At 37.5% G+C, this 14,382-nt stretch overlaps 2 protein-coding genes across 2 annotated transcripts; one reads left to right on the top strand and one right to left on the bottom strand.

Moving 5' to 3' along the window:
• The first annotated feature begins 3,881 nt into the window (after positions 1-3,881).
• On the top strand, positions 3,882-7,321 carry pdcl3 (phosducin-like 3). Its single transcript, XM_028591093.1, has 6 exons — positions 3,882-3,987; positions 4,433-4,550; positions 4,848-4,938; positions 5,190-5,333; positions 6,192-6,400; positions 6,840-7,321. Exons 1-6 carry the CDS (start codon positions 3,982-3,984, stop codon positions 6,986-6,988), a joined length of 717 nt encoding a protein of 238 aa, XP_028446894.1. The 5' UTR covers positions 3,882-3,981; the 3' UTR covers positions 6,989-7,321.
• Positions 7,219-13,967, bottom strand: nms (neuromedin S). Its single transcript, XM_028591094.1, has 7 exons — positions 13,709-13,967; positions 11,090-11,136; positions 10,527-10,583; positions 9,290-9,316; positions 9,145-9,198; positions 8,451-8,522; positions 7,219-7,747 (listed from the first exon to the last, which is right to left on the bottom strand). Exons 1-7 carry the CDS (start codon positions 13,779-13,781, stop codon positions 7,715-7,717), a joined length of 363 nt encoding a protein of 120 aa, XP_028446895.1. The 5' UTR covers positions 13,782-13,967; the 3' UTR covers positions 7,219-7,714.
• Between the last annotated feature and the right edge of the window lie 415 nt (positions 13,968-14,382).

Raw genomic sequence — 14,382 nt, 5'->3', positions numbered from 1 at the left:
CACCAGACAAAGATCGTCTATTTGAGAAGATGACTCACTCTGTAGTAGAATCAGGGCCCCGCAGTTTTGCTCAGTAAAGATGATAGTATATATTTTTTTATGAATACAAATGTAACGTTAGCTGGGAATTTTTTTTTTATTATTATTATTTTGCTAAATTGTTTTAGATCCCAGAATCACGAATCGTAGCAACAAAACACGTTTTTATAGTTTTTTTTTTATTTGGCACAAAAAGCTCTTATGAAAAGTAGCCTAGACTTAGGCCTATATTTGTAAAATATGTTATTGTTTTCTCATGAGTCTGTCATGGATATTCTATTTGGTACTTTGTTATTTGTTTAGGTTCATTCTCTTGAAAGTAGGCTATAATTAGCCTATGAGGCCTACCGGTATTGTAAGAATCTATAGCCTAACTGTATTTAGCTTAGCATTCTCTTTTCTTTTTTCCTTTGTGGAACAAGAATGCAACATCATTCTAGCCTACTTATAGTTTCACTAATTTTAAGAAGAAAAAAAGTTAAGTAAGTAGTCACAAACCAAATCTGAAATCTTCAATTGTTATTGTATATTTTTTTGTACATTTGTAAATTCTATTGTATTGTTATACTGCATACTTAACAGTATTTTTTATATTTCTTACTTTCCTTTCTGTTTTAACTCTTTTATATGTTAAGTGAGTGTTGTGCTTTGAGAGCAAAGATAAACCAGATTTAAATTCCTTGTTTGTTTACGCAAACCTGGCCAATAAAGCTGATTCTGATGAGTAAACACCAAAATTGACTTCAGCTCATTGAGCTGCACTTAAATAAATTTGAAGATGCTAGGTGACCCACATTTCAGATGTTCCAGCTCTTCTGCGTTGTTCTGATCAAGTGTGTTTAGCCTAGGCTCCTGTTAAAAATGTGGCAACAGAGGATTTTGTTGCCACAGTTTTGTTGCCATTTTGCAAAGAGGAATGGTTTCACTATACTGTGAATCTTTCAGTTTCAGCATCTTCATTGCCATTTTGAAAGTCATTTTAGCTTAGTTGTAGATAGGGAAATATCTGCAACAATCACCCATATATTAGGCTACAACTTTTTTGACCAACCTCAAAACACAAAAAGTTTTAGCCTACACACAAAATAAAATAATAGGCTAGGCTATATGCATAGCCAGAATAAAAAAATATTTGCTAAAAACAAAAATAATAATAACAATAATAATAATAATAATAATAATAATAATAATAATACATTTAGCTAAAACATAGAGTCACTCTAAAACATGTTTAGCCCAAAATAGGCTAATTAATAATCCAAAAAGTAAAGTTGAAAAAACTAGCTGTAAAATTAAATACAGCAGCAGTTCATGCAGAAATTGGTCAGTCATTTTGTTTTGTAAATAACTGTGAATCAAAACATGAAATATGCTACTCTGATTGCAAAAGACCTACAAGGACAGAGGAAAACCTTTTCACATGCAAAATTAAAACACAGAGATTACCATGAAAAATAAAACATGGACGGAGTGGGCGCTCTTCGTTTTATTTTATTTCTCTTCCGCATTTGACCAACTTTCCCTTCCGCCAGTTCCGGCAGAGAGCCACTGGCCCTCCCGTGACTGGGTGTTTAGCTGACACGGTGTTCAGGTGCTCAGTACATTAATTATCCCACAAAGGCTCATTGTATGAATTTAGTTTATTCATCATTATGAAAAAGACAATGCCTGGAGGCTCTTTATATCCTATCATCCCACTGCTCCTGAAAACTGAATGACAAATTAAAAAAACATATAATTATTACTTACATTTTAATTAGCCTACTTACATTTTACTTTTAAGACCTTCAGTAATATCCAGAGTGGTTTATATACTAACCAGTGCAGAAAAGCATTAGATTAGACCTATTAAAACCAGAGGACCCAAGAGGGAAACCTAACCTAAAGAATACAGCAAAGAAAGGAAACATTGCATGGCTGATTGTCAATAGTTAGCATTAAAGGTCCCACGTCATGGAAATTTCACTTTATGAGTTTTCTTTTAACATTAATATGAGTTCCCCCAGCCTGCCTATGGTCCCCCAGTGGTTAGAAATGGCGATAGGTGTAAACCGAGCCCTGGGTATCCAGCTCTGCCTTTGAGAAAAATGAAAGCTCTGATGGGCCGATCTGGAATCTTCTCCTTATGAGGTCATAAGGAGCAAGGTTACCTCCCCTTTCTCTGCTTTGCCCGCCCAGAGAATTTGGCCCACCCATGAGAGAGAGACATCTTGAAAACAACCAAAGTGGCAGTTGGTCAAGACCACACCCCTGTGTGTGCTGTAATAAAAGAGCAATTCTTACACAAATTAAAATGGATCCTTTATCACATACACATTGCCCACTTCCTTTGAATTCTGTATACCTCTCCAAGTCTCCATTAAGTACACACCAAACTACACTGCAGCTTCATGGCCATGGAACTAACCAGTACTCCTGCTGAAATACTGGCCCCAGCACCCAATGTTTGCTGTGTGTCACTTACTTTGTTAATTAAACACACTTTATTTAGGAAATATGAACCATGTGTACTCATTGTACTAAAATGATAAATCTCCTAAAACACAGGGCCCCTCAACAAGACAGGGGGGCATCATAATCCACAGCCTGTTTTAGCTGATGGTGAACTTTAGTGGTGTACATTCCCTGACAAATCTGCCAATAATTAAACTACCAACACAGATTGATATGTATTGATACTGGTCCTGCTGGTACCCCAGTTTTGCTCATTTTGGTAATCCATACTTGATAGTGTCAGCAACTATCACCAAATATTAATTTACTGTAATACTCAGTCCTGTGTAATATAAGAAGAGGAAGAAGGAAAAGAGGAAGTTAAACAAGTACAACTGGTAGGATCTAAAATTATCTCAACATGAGGTGCCAGCAATTTCACATGAAGTTAGCTACACTTAAACAATACGTTTAGCTTAGCCTCAAAATCTTTAATTACAGTAAAACCATCCACTTCAGTTTTTTAAATTGTGTGTTTCCTTTACATGAGTTGTTGCTAAGTTGTTAATTTATGGTTATAGTAACATATAGTATTGCACTGCAATTTTATTATTTTACTTAAGCATTTGCATTATGTGAGGAGTAAATATTGCACTTTTTACTAATAGATTTATGGCTGTTATTTTGCAGAGTATTGATAGACACAGAATACAAAACAATGATCTCATTAGGAAATTATGATTGTGTGTTGAGTTTATACAAGTCAGCATTTAGTAATAGCATTTCCCAGTTACAGAAACTTCAGTATTTGCAGCCAAACTCTGAAAAGGAGATATATTTAGATTTGATCATGTACTTTTCAGCGCACAATGTTTATTTCCAATAATTATTTTCAATGTGTTTTTCTTCATGGATATTTTTTATTCTTATTTTGATGTGCTTTTTCGTTTTCCACCTGTTATTGAGACTCAACCATTTTTTTTTTTAAAGTGGATGCCTTACAAATGATTGACTGTGTGTGTGTGTGTGTGTGTGTGTGTGTGTGTGTGTGTGTGTGTGTGTGTGTGTGTGTGTGTGTGTGTGTGTGTGTGTGTGTGTGTGTGTGTGTGTGTGTGTGTGTGAGCAACAGCACCTGTTTGGTTTCGCTCTCGACAGCCACAAATGGAATGCTGCGCTCCCACTCCTTATATGGTCACAGTGAGCCTCAAAAGGAAGTTGGTGTCACTTTTATTATTGTCCTATTCGTAACACATCTGTTCCTTGTATTTTTAAAGATAAACTACCGAGCTGTAGCACCGTATAAAAAAAGAAAAAACATACATTCTGTGTTTTATTTACGAAATATGTAGTGAAAGTGATTTTATGTTCACCCTGGACGCATTGTGTGCTTATCTGAGTCAGTCTTGGCTTTTTGTTTTCTGCCGGATTCGGTCCGTCAGCGGTCCTTCTGTTTCCGTGTCTGGGAGGAGAGCAGTAGTGTGATTTCAGAGGAAGCTTCTATCTTTTAAAATGCAGGTTGGTATAACGTTGTAAGACGTTTAAACGCTGTGGTTTAACTTTGGTGAATGAGGCGATTCAACACCGGTTGATGTTGGTGTTGAGTGTGGAGATAATTTCAGAGCAGAACTTTGAAACCTAGCTTAGCTGTGTAGCTGGGCGTATCAACTGTTTAAATATCAGCTTTACTATTAGAGACAGAGAAAGACATGTTGACGTCTTAGACTACGGCTCATTCCAAGTTTATTAAAGCAAAATATGTTTTAGAGTTGGTAAACTTATGGAGGGAACTTGTTTTCCCAAAGATTGATGAAAACTGTGAACATGGTAATATGGTATCGTTGTTCAAAAACTAGCACATTTTAGTTTTGAAATTGCTGTTTCACTCTTCTGCATACACCCCCCAAAAAAAAATAAACTAGTTAAAAGAAACCCAGAGTAACAATACTTGTTTTCCCCCTAGGACCCAAACGAAGACACAGAGTGGAATGATATCCTGAGGAGGAAAGGCATTCTTCCTCCCAAAGAAGTACCAAAAGAAGATGAAGAGGAAGAGCTGGCTCTCCAACAGCAGTCTGTTGGTAAGAGAGACAGTTTGGGATATGTGTCAGTTATTCTTTGTGGCTTCATTTTGGGAGTTTCCACTTCTAAAAACATGTTTTTAAATTGTCACGCAAATCAATTTACCCCACCCCTGTTTTGTTGTTATTTGAAGATGTGCAAATAAAAATCATGTATAATAAAAGTTGTTGTTGTTTTTTTTTTTTTAAAAGAGTTCAGTGTAGTCTATTTTGACCCCATTCAGCTGATCACTGAGGGTTAGATTATTTGCACAACATGTTCTCAGCTGCTCTGACTGTTGTTGTTTCTCTGAACAGTTAAAACGTATGAGGACATGACGCTGGAAGAACTGCAGGAGAATGAAGATGAGTTTAGTGAAGACGATGAGGCTGCCATTGAAATGTACAAGTGAGTGGAGATTATGCATGTAGGGGTCTTGTGTGCAGACTACAACCCCCAATCATGTGTGGTATAATGTTACTCTGTGTGCAGAGCCGCCAGTGGTTAGTACACATACAAAGCCACTGGAAAACTACCTTTTACAGGATGGCTTAATACCAATAGTACCACAAAATAATAACAACAATTGCAGCATTTGGTTGGTGACTGAAACCTATTCACTCTGACTGCACACTGATATGAGATGTGTCTCCTTGCAGACAGCAGCGTCTTGCGGAGTGGAAGGCGACTCAGTTGAAGAACGTGTTCGGGGAGGTGGTGGAAATTTCCGGGCAGGACTACATCAAGGAGGTCAACAAGGCCGGAGAAGGCATCTGGGTGGTGCTGCACCTTTACAAACAGGGGTAGGTCATCCAACAAAATCGAGTACTTGAACAAATATGTGGAAAAAAACGTCTTGTGTCCTGAAGGACAGGAAATATTATGAGTTGAGTTATTCAAATGTCAAAGCCACAGGCCGACACAGCTATTAAGTTAATATCTGGACTTCTTTTTCTTTTTTCTTTTTTCTTCTTTGTAATCACCATTTGGGGTTTGAAATGTTAGCAGCTGTTGAAATGTTAGCAGGGCAAAAAGTCAAACAAATCAACTTTAAAACTTAAGTAGCATCTGTTTTCCTTCATGAGAGAGAGAGAGAGATTGATGATGGAAATGGTCATTTGTTCTCATCAATCTTCCCATTATGACCAACTTTGGCTCTGCCCCTAGTGCATCACTAGTCTCACATTGACAGACCTTCCTCCACAGCGCTGCGGTGGAGGGTCTGGCTAGTCCACACAGCATTCTGGGATGGAAGAAAAATGTGCTCTGGTTTATTGGCATTTATTTAAACCAATCACAATCGTCTTGGGTGGCGCTAAGCGCCTGACGGAGCAACGGTGCCTCCGGGAAGGAACTTGTTTTGGTGAAACATGTGTACGTTCAAAGGTAGTTTTAGTCGTGCAAGAGAAAACTCAGATTGGACAGATAATCTAGCTAGCTGTCTGAATTTACCCTGCAGTTAACCATAGTCAACCATAAATCCACCAGAGTTTAAAATGCCAACACAAAGAAAGCGGAAGGTGACGGTCATCCGGGCAAAATGACGCTCATCCTCGTGGAATTTCCGGTGGCACCGGAGCAATCTCGAAAATAAAACCTCGTCGATATAGACTAGTGCAGCACTAACATGATGTTTTCTCTCCTCTCATCTCCTTTCCCAGCATCCCTCTGTGTACCCTTATCAACCAACACCTGAGTATGTTGGCCAGGAAGTTCCCTCAGACCAAGTTCCTCAAGTCCATCTCCACCACCTGCATCCCTAACTACCCGGACCGCAACCTGCCCACCATCTTCGTCTATTTCGAGGGAGAGATGAAGGCCCAGTTCATTGGGCCACTGGTCTTTGGCGGCATGAACCTCAAAGTTGAAGGTAGGAGGCGACTTGCTTTCAAAAAAGCGGCAGGACTTAAATCTTTAGGACCATCAGAGTATGTAAAGTGATGTCAGTATAAACATAACATTTTGTAGAATTGTTGAATCCTAGTGTGAGTATTTGTAAATGGACATTTACTGTTTCTTAGATTTTTTTCTCTCTCAGCAGATTGACATATTTATTATATTGTTATAATAGTCAATTTAAAATATATATGTGTGTATATATAAAAAATATATATATATAAAAAAAGCTGTTGCAGTGTTATTTTTGGCATTTGATCGCAAATCTTACTCTTTCAGAAAATGCATTAGTTTAGTCACATTTTAATCTTTTAATTGTTGGCAGTTTTACTCAAACAATTTGGACAAACAGTCACACCCTGTACATGTCATCGTGTTTTATGAATCAAGCGTTTATTTGTGCTGTTCACCAGAGCTGGAGTGGAGGTTATCAGAGTCCGGGGCGGTGAAGACAGACCTGGAGGAAAACCCCAAAAAGCAAATCGAAGACAAGCTAATGTCATCGATCAGATGTTCGCTTCCTACAGGAAAGGACAGTGACTCTGAGGACGAGGACTATTAGAAAGAAACGCCTGTCACTCCAAACCAGACAGTGTGGGTGGCCCTTATGCAGAGCTCAATCCTGCTCAGCGGCACTTGGACAGGACACTTGGCTGGACCTATGAGCTTTTTGCTTGAAGCACCCAGCGTCCTGTACATCTCCGTAGGGAAAACGGCACAACAATCACTCTTTTGTAGTTTGAATAAACATCAGACTACATCACCTGAATCTTTACATAAGCATCAAAGACGAATTGTAACTTTTTTTATTACGTTTCATTATAATTGTCACAAAATGTTCATGTACATTTCAATGTGTTGAATTAAATGTGAGTCCACCTCTTTGCCACAATGATCAGTGCCATTTCTTCTTAAATTCTCATTTTTGGGGGGAATCTGTGTCACTAAAGGACTTCTTTAAGAGATTATTTTGAGTGTTCTGTTTGTATTTTGTGACATGGATGTCTTGTGTAACAGTGCAAGATGCCAAATTCGTGCTTGGTGGCAGTTCACATTGATTCACACCGATTGACATTTGGAAGCGGGAAGTCACATGGCAGCCATGGTAGTGCAGTTCAATTTTTTCCATCTGTACAATAATTTTTCTGTTAACAAAAAGTCAGGTTTCTGTCAGAGATGCTGTGTGTGCTCCACCAGTCAAGCCACCATTAGGGTGTGATGTTAAGAGGCTGCCTGCTTCTCTTCTTCTGTTGGCCTAAATTTCCCTCTTTTTTTGTAGATTTTTCTTCTACAACATCCCCTCCGGCAGACTTCGAATCTTCTGTTTCATTAGGAAGGAAAGGGGAAAGAAAGTCAGTGTCAGTAAATCGAACCTAAACAGTAATGTAATTTAACGTGATTTACGCTGGTTCACTACTTCTATGCTTCCGGGAAAGGTTGGCTTTTTGTAGAAAGAAGAGAAATAGTAAACGTTCCTTGTTCTTTGAGTTTTTGTTGTCAAGTTTTTCCTCACTAATGTTGACTGGTGTTGGTCTAAGGAACATTCTTTGAAACAGTTTTAGGTTGCAAGATGACTTAAATTTAGATTTGTTTTTCAGACTTTTTTCTAATCTTTGCTTTGTTGTTATTAAAAACTGAATAATTGTTCTTCAAGCCTCTAACAGGTATTCCAATGCAATGATGCAAGGGCATAAGAATTTTCAGAAGTGCGGGGGACACACAAAATGTATTTAAAAAGCACATGTAATTTTAGTACATCCATTATGATGGTAATTAAATCATGTTAAGTGTCAGCTTGACAGTCTTAATTGATCCAATGAAAAGGGGAATCTTAACTGATTCACTTTTTTTGAAACCGAAAAACATGATGAGAAATTGACTGTACTTTTTTCAGCCCTCAGTAGTCTCTGCAGAGCTTTGTTTCAGGTTGTATACTGCCCCAACAATCTCTTACAACTTTCAACCAGGTAGGGGCAAACCGTATGTAGCTTGAGAGGCAAAACCTGTATCTTGTGTTTTCTTACCAAAAGTAACACCTTCTTTCTCATCTGGGAAAGCTTGGGGGGAAGTCGCATCAACGGATGAACTGAGTGAGACTGTAGGAGCAAAGAAGAGAGTTAATTTAGAAAGGAATAAAACCAGAAATAAAATAATTGGTGACCCAGTTTGATATTGAGATGGTATCAGGCATGTAGCCATTGTTGTTTTTATGAGATGTCGTCGCAGGATAAGAGGTCGAGGGGTGTGGCGATGACATCATTGATACGCAAGTATGTGGCTTCGCCGTCCAAACGAAGACGCGGCGTTTTCGAATTTGTTCACCCTGGGACCAGGTTTCAAAAAAGTGCGTCTTCAGGCAGTGCGTTTACAGGATTCGTTTGTACGATCGGCCAAAATGATGCAAAACGTGCATTGACACCAAAAAGCGTTTCCGTGTGGATGGCCCCTTAGGTTTGTTTTTTAATTTTCTCTTCAGTGCACCGAGGTCTTCATTGTTTACTCCAGCATTTAAAAAAATCCCTTCTGTAAATCAGCCTTTAGGCTTCCAGCAGATGTTTCATGTTCTCTTTTCACCTCTGTTGCCATTTAAAATGACAAAACGTGCTGCAGAAGCCAGTGACAAATAAATTAAAGCAATAACTCTTGAAAAAGTCATTTAAGACATAATGATTAAAAAAACAACAACACCGCCAGTGGTTTGTCTGCTCCCCTGCTCACCTTGTGCTGTACAGCTCCGACAGAGTTGCGTGCTTTAGAGTAATGAAACAGGAACTGAGAAAAGAAGAAATTTAGGTCAATGACCTGCTGCTGGGATAAATACCAGACATAAAAAAAGTATGCAGAAGTGAGGTCGAAAACTTACTCTTTTGAAAACATTCTGGACTTGCTCCTGTGGAGAAACAATCTCGGATTAATAACGGAAGTAACAGTTTGTTTTTTATAGTTTGGACATTCCTGATGGTTGCATTACAGCATTGTTCACTTACACACTTTTACTGCTTGACTGTTATTTTTAACATTAGTTCTTGTTGCATAAAGTACAGTTGAGGGACACAACAACAGTAACTCCTGTAAAAAACAAAATGCCTTTTCTACAAGAAGCACATAAGAATAAAATTACTGATGACACTTGTCACTTTCTGAGGCCATAGTTTATAGTGGTGTTGCGCTACATTGTGTTCCTGTTGTTTGGTCAACCACCTGCACACTAACTTCTGTCCAAAGTCTCAAAGAGATTTAAAACTGCCCGAAATACCCAAACATATTTTATTTGGCTATTGTGACCTTGTTCATTTTTGTTTTGTTTTTCTCATTTTGTGTGTTTTTAGAAACAACTTTCTCCGTATTGCCATTGCATATGAAACACTGACGCTGAAAACAGTTAAAAACGTATTTCATTTTTTAGATATCTCAGATATTTGTTTGAAGATGATCGACCGAGGCCTCTGTTGGAAGTTGTAGCGGAGTATTTGTGTTGATGGTTCTCAGTGGTGAGCTAATGTTTTACAGATAAAGCTCTGTTAAACTGTAATGATGTTCATGATATCAGTAGCTGATTATTTCATTAATTTTAGGTAGCCCAGCATGTCACTGCACAACACTGCTGTGAAACTAGAGGCCTCAGTGCTCCATCTCTCCCGCTCAGTCTCTCAGCTGTTTTTCTCACTTGCTTGCTACCTCCCTAAAAAACAACCTAGCTATTAAGTAGAAAACCATCTAATTTACAAAAAGCTGCAGCGTAATGTTTTCATGATCATTTAGGGAAAAATTAAGGGCCTGTAGCCTCGGGGCTAATAGTGCCACCTGCTCTGCTCTCAGGTTTTGACTAGCAGAATCTAAAACAAAATGTGTTTTTTGTGTTTCTTCGTGCATCACTGAGCAAACAGTTAGCAACGGGGCTGATGGGAAAAATGTGGTACTCCATTTTTTGAAACTTAAAAATGTAAAAAGTTCCACTGCTGAGAGACAGAGGTGAACAATCATGTCCATGCACTATGGTCTTGTGTTTACAGTAATCATATCAATATGTCCCAGTCAATTTAGACAGGGATGTAGTATATCTGAGAAATAAATTAAAATTAAAATACTCTATATTATACCTCATTCTGGTCTCCCCATAAAACGTCACTCAATTCATCACTCTGGATGCCCCGCACCTGCAGACAAACGACACACTTCATTTTGAATTAACGGACAATGGACAATGGGGGGGTGGAATTCATTCAATTAATTTGGACTGAATTAATATACAGATCAGTGTGATCTGTGGACATTGGTTTCGACAATATTTTCTCTTGCATGTTGTTCTTCAACCAGACCATAGGTGGTGATGATCACATAAGAATGCGTGACCAGAAGGTGTTGGTTATCCCGACTTAGGGAGAAATGACATAGGGAAGAAATATTTCTATTAATATCTATCGGAGAGACAAACAAATGCCGTGGTACAGCTGTAGACTCTACAACCTATTTTGACGGCCCTGCCTATTTTCTTTACAACCTTATATTAACAGTCCTTTCTTTACTCACAACCTGAACATCATTTATTATTAAGAGGCTCAAACATCACACATGGAAGTGGGAGCAAAGAAGGGTGTGTTAATGTTGTCAATAGGGATGATTTGAGTGTGGATGAATGTAAAATGAAAAGATAATTTCCTACCTTTCTTAACTCTATCCCATCTTCCCACTGATCGAAAGGACTGGCATCTAATGAAGAGCATATGTGAGGACTTGTGAATATTTTCGTCATACTGGAAACATTGTTTATACTCGGGCAGCAAAGAAAATCAGGAGGAGAAATCACCATTCTAATAAAATAACAATTCTATACATCTTTGTGTGTTTGTAGTCCACAACAGTTACTTAAAATTATATTATTGTACTTTGTTGTATTTTTATGTGCTGTAATTTTAATGTATTTTCATATGGCTTTCTGTAGAATGTGTCAGTAACTCTATACACATAAATTATAGTCTTAAATGCAAACTTAATCATAAAACCTTAAAGAGTAACTTAACACCTGGTCAGTGGCTGAAGTTGACGCAGTAATGCTGACTCGTACCAGGATGTGTTTAGTACATCCTGACATCACTGTTGCTGTGGGTGTGGTTGGTTTAACAGAGCACAAGCATTTAGCAACAATAGGTCAGTAAAATGATGCTTTTCAGGTTTAAGGTTACATATTACTGCTATACTTTCCTAAATTAATATACTCAAGATGTGTATTTTTGAGATATTTTATGTGAGTATTTATATTTTAATTCCACTCCATTTTAATTGGAAATATTGTACTTTTTACACTATTTGATAGCTATAGTACTTACTATTCTAAGCTAATTCTGTACATTCAGATATAAATGCACTAGAGCCAGAACGATATATCGGCCGATATTAGGCATTTTCCAAACTATCGGTATTGGCATTTATAATGGCTGATAAATGAATATTTAAAAAATCTAATAAAAACGGACGAAACACCCTTCAACCATGTTATCAGTGTTGGCGTTGCATAGTTTGTCCACCAGAGGGTGCTCTACAACGTCCCTGTTGGCAACACTCTTTGATTTTTTTTTTGTTATTGTGTTTTTGTTCAAGTTTCATATCTTTTTTTTTTATATTTTTATGCATTTTATTTATCAGAACTTTAATATATTTTGATGTTCCGCTGTTCTGTTGTGACAATAAACAAACAAGTTTATTTTTAAACTGCATTATCATATTATTTTAGTGAGGACTCATAAATAACTACAAATAACTAATGTTATGGAAATCTGTTTATGTTTTGTTACGCATTTCTGGATTTTTAAAAAATATATATATCGGCCGATATATCGGAATATCGGATTTTTAAATCACCAAATATTTGTATCGATATCGGCCTTAAAAATCCTTTATCGGTCGGGCTCTAAAATGCACTATAAATCAAATGATCACCTTTAAAAGTTACAATGATCTTCATAGATCAACTATATTGACGATCTGGAAGGGGTCATTTTACATAATGAGTACTTTTACTTTTAAATCTTTAAGCACATTTTGCTGCTGCTACTTTAACTGTACTTTAACTTGTAACTTAGTATATTTTACATGTACAGGTATTTCTACATTTAAATGATTTGTAAAGGGTTACAAAGGTATAAATACTTCTTCAGCCACTGCATTTCTCTAGTATAGTGCCTATTGTATTTTATATCCTCTTCCAGACTAACTTGTATAGCTCTTAAATTCAACAAGACAATTCTTCTAATAGGCACTTGGACCCTCTGACATTAAACTGCAGAGCTTCCAGACCAAACATCTTTCTTTTTTTAAATAACTTGTAAAAAAATCTATCTACACACTTGATGGGTTACTGTAAATGGAAAACCTGTGACATTTTGGGAATGACATGTAACAGCTGACCTGGTGGCATATTACTGTAAAAAAAAAGAGTCATTACTGTAATGAAGAAAAATGAATGAGGTTATAATTTGTAATGATACCTGAAATTATAGTACTGGTTCATTTGAATAGCACATTTTAACCACAGAGCAGAGGCAACTTAATTTGCTTTACAGAATATACAGTATTCTGTAAAGCAAATTATACACTTTATGTAAATGCATTATAATGCATTCACATAAAGTGTATTACTTTACAATGATCCATCAAGTCTGCAGTTGGTAATGTTAAAAAGCTGTTGATGAATGTCCAAAGCATGTCCAAAGCATCTCTCTCTATGAATTAAAAAGATAGCTAAAATGACAAAGAAAGTTACTGTATCCCAGCTGAAGACCACATACACCAAAGACATTTTTCCACAGCATGGCAACCCAAACGTTATCCTTATTAGTGGCTTATTAAAGATCTATAAAGTATTAATACATGTTTTAATAACAATTGATAAAGATCAAGTTACAAATTATAAACCATTTATAAAAGTAAAGTGTGTCTTAGACAGGTAGGCCTACTCTTTAAAAAATAAATAATAATAAAAAGATCCAATTGAAATATAAATTAGTTTACATTCAAGTGTTAGATCACAGCATCTTTCTATTATGAGCTGTCATTTTGCACTTTTTGTTTATCCCAGGATTAGGTTAGATGTGTTTTAAGAGTGAACCCAAGCCAAAAACAAGGAGAAATAATCCACATTAAAATCCAATCAGTAATTTGTTACCATATAATTCATTGGTTATTTGCAATCATAATCATTGCTGACATAAACAAACGTTTGATGAAGATGAAGTTAGTCCTTGTTTTAAAAGACCTGTCAATCAATTGAAATATGATCACCCACCTGTTGTGCTCCAAGATCCAGGAAACCAGAATAAAAATAAAAGAAAAAGTTGTCGCATAGTTGGCAGACTCATGACTGTGTTTGCTCGCTCCTCTTCCTCTCTTAATTTGCGCGCGTTTTCGGAGAGGTTGTGCAGTGACTTCTGGTGCGCACCGATCTGCTCGGTTAGGTTCGGTTTGGCTCCCCTCGTTAATGTCGGTCCCCAGCAGCTGTTTGGTCTGAACACCGTGCCCTCTGCCTTGCGGGCTGACAGGCATCCTCTTATAGGCAGAGGTGACCAAACACACCGACCCCCGGTCATCAGCACACGCAAATCCAACGCCCCTACAACCCCCCTCTCTCTCTCTCTCTCTCTCTCTCTCTCTCTCTCACACACACACACACACACACACACACACCTATAGGCTACATTATATTGTGATGACAGTAAATATCCAAGGCAGTCCAACAATGCCGATTGCTTTTAGAAGAAGAATAAAATATATTATTTTATATATAGATTTGGTGCCTTGTTCAGTGCCCAGGAGGTGAACTGGCACCTCTCCAGATTCCAGTCAACACTCCTTACTGGGTCTGTACCGGGATTTGAACTGGTGACCCTCTGGTTCCCAAGCCAAGTCCCTAGGACTGAACTACTGCCACCCCTTTTTTTCCATGTTTGTGTGAATCTCATC

This window comes from Perca flavescens, chromosome 11 (genome assembly GCF_004354835.1).
Source record: "Perca flavescens isolate YP-PL-M2 chromosome 11, PFLA_1.0, whole genome shotgun sequence".
Taxonomy (NCBI): domain Eukaryota; kingdom Metazoa; phylum Chordata; class Actinopteri; order Perciformes; family Percidae; genus Perca; species Perca flavescens.
The sequence above is the reverse complement of the archived record's forward strand: the minus strand, read 5'-3'. Positions and strand labels throughout refer to the sequence as shown.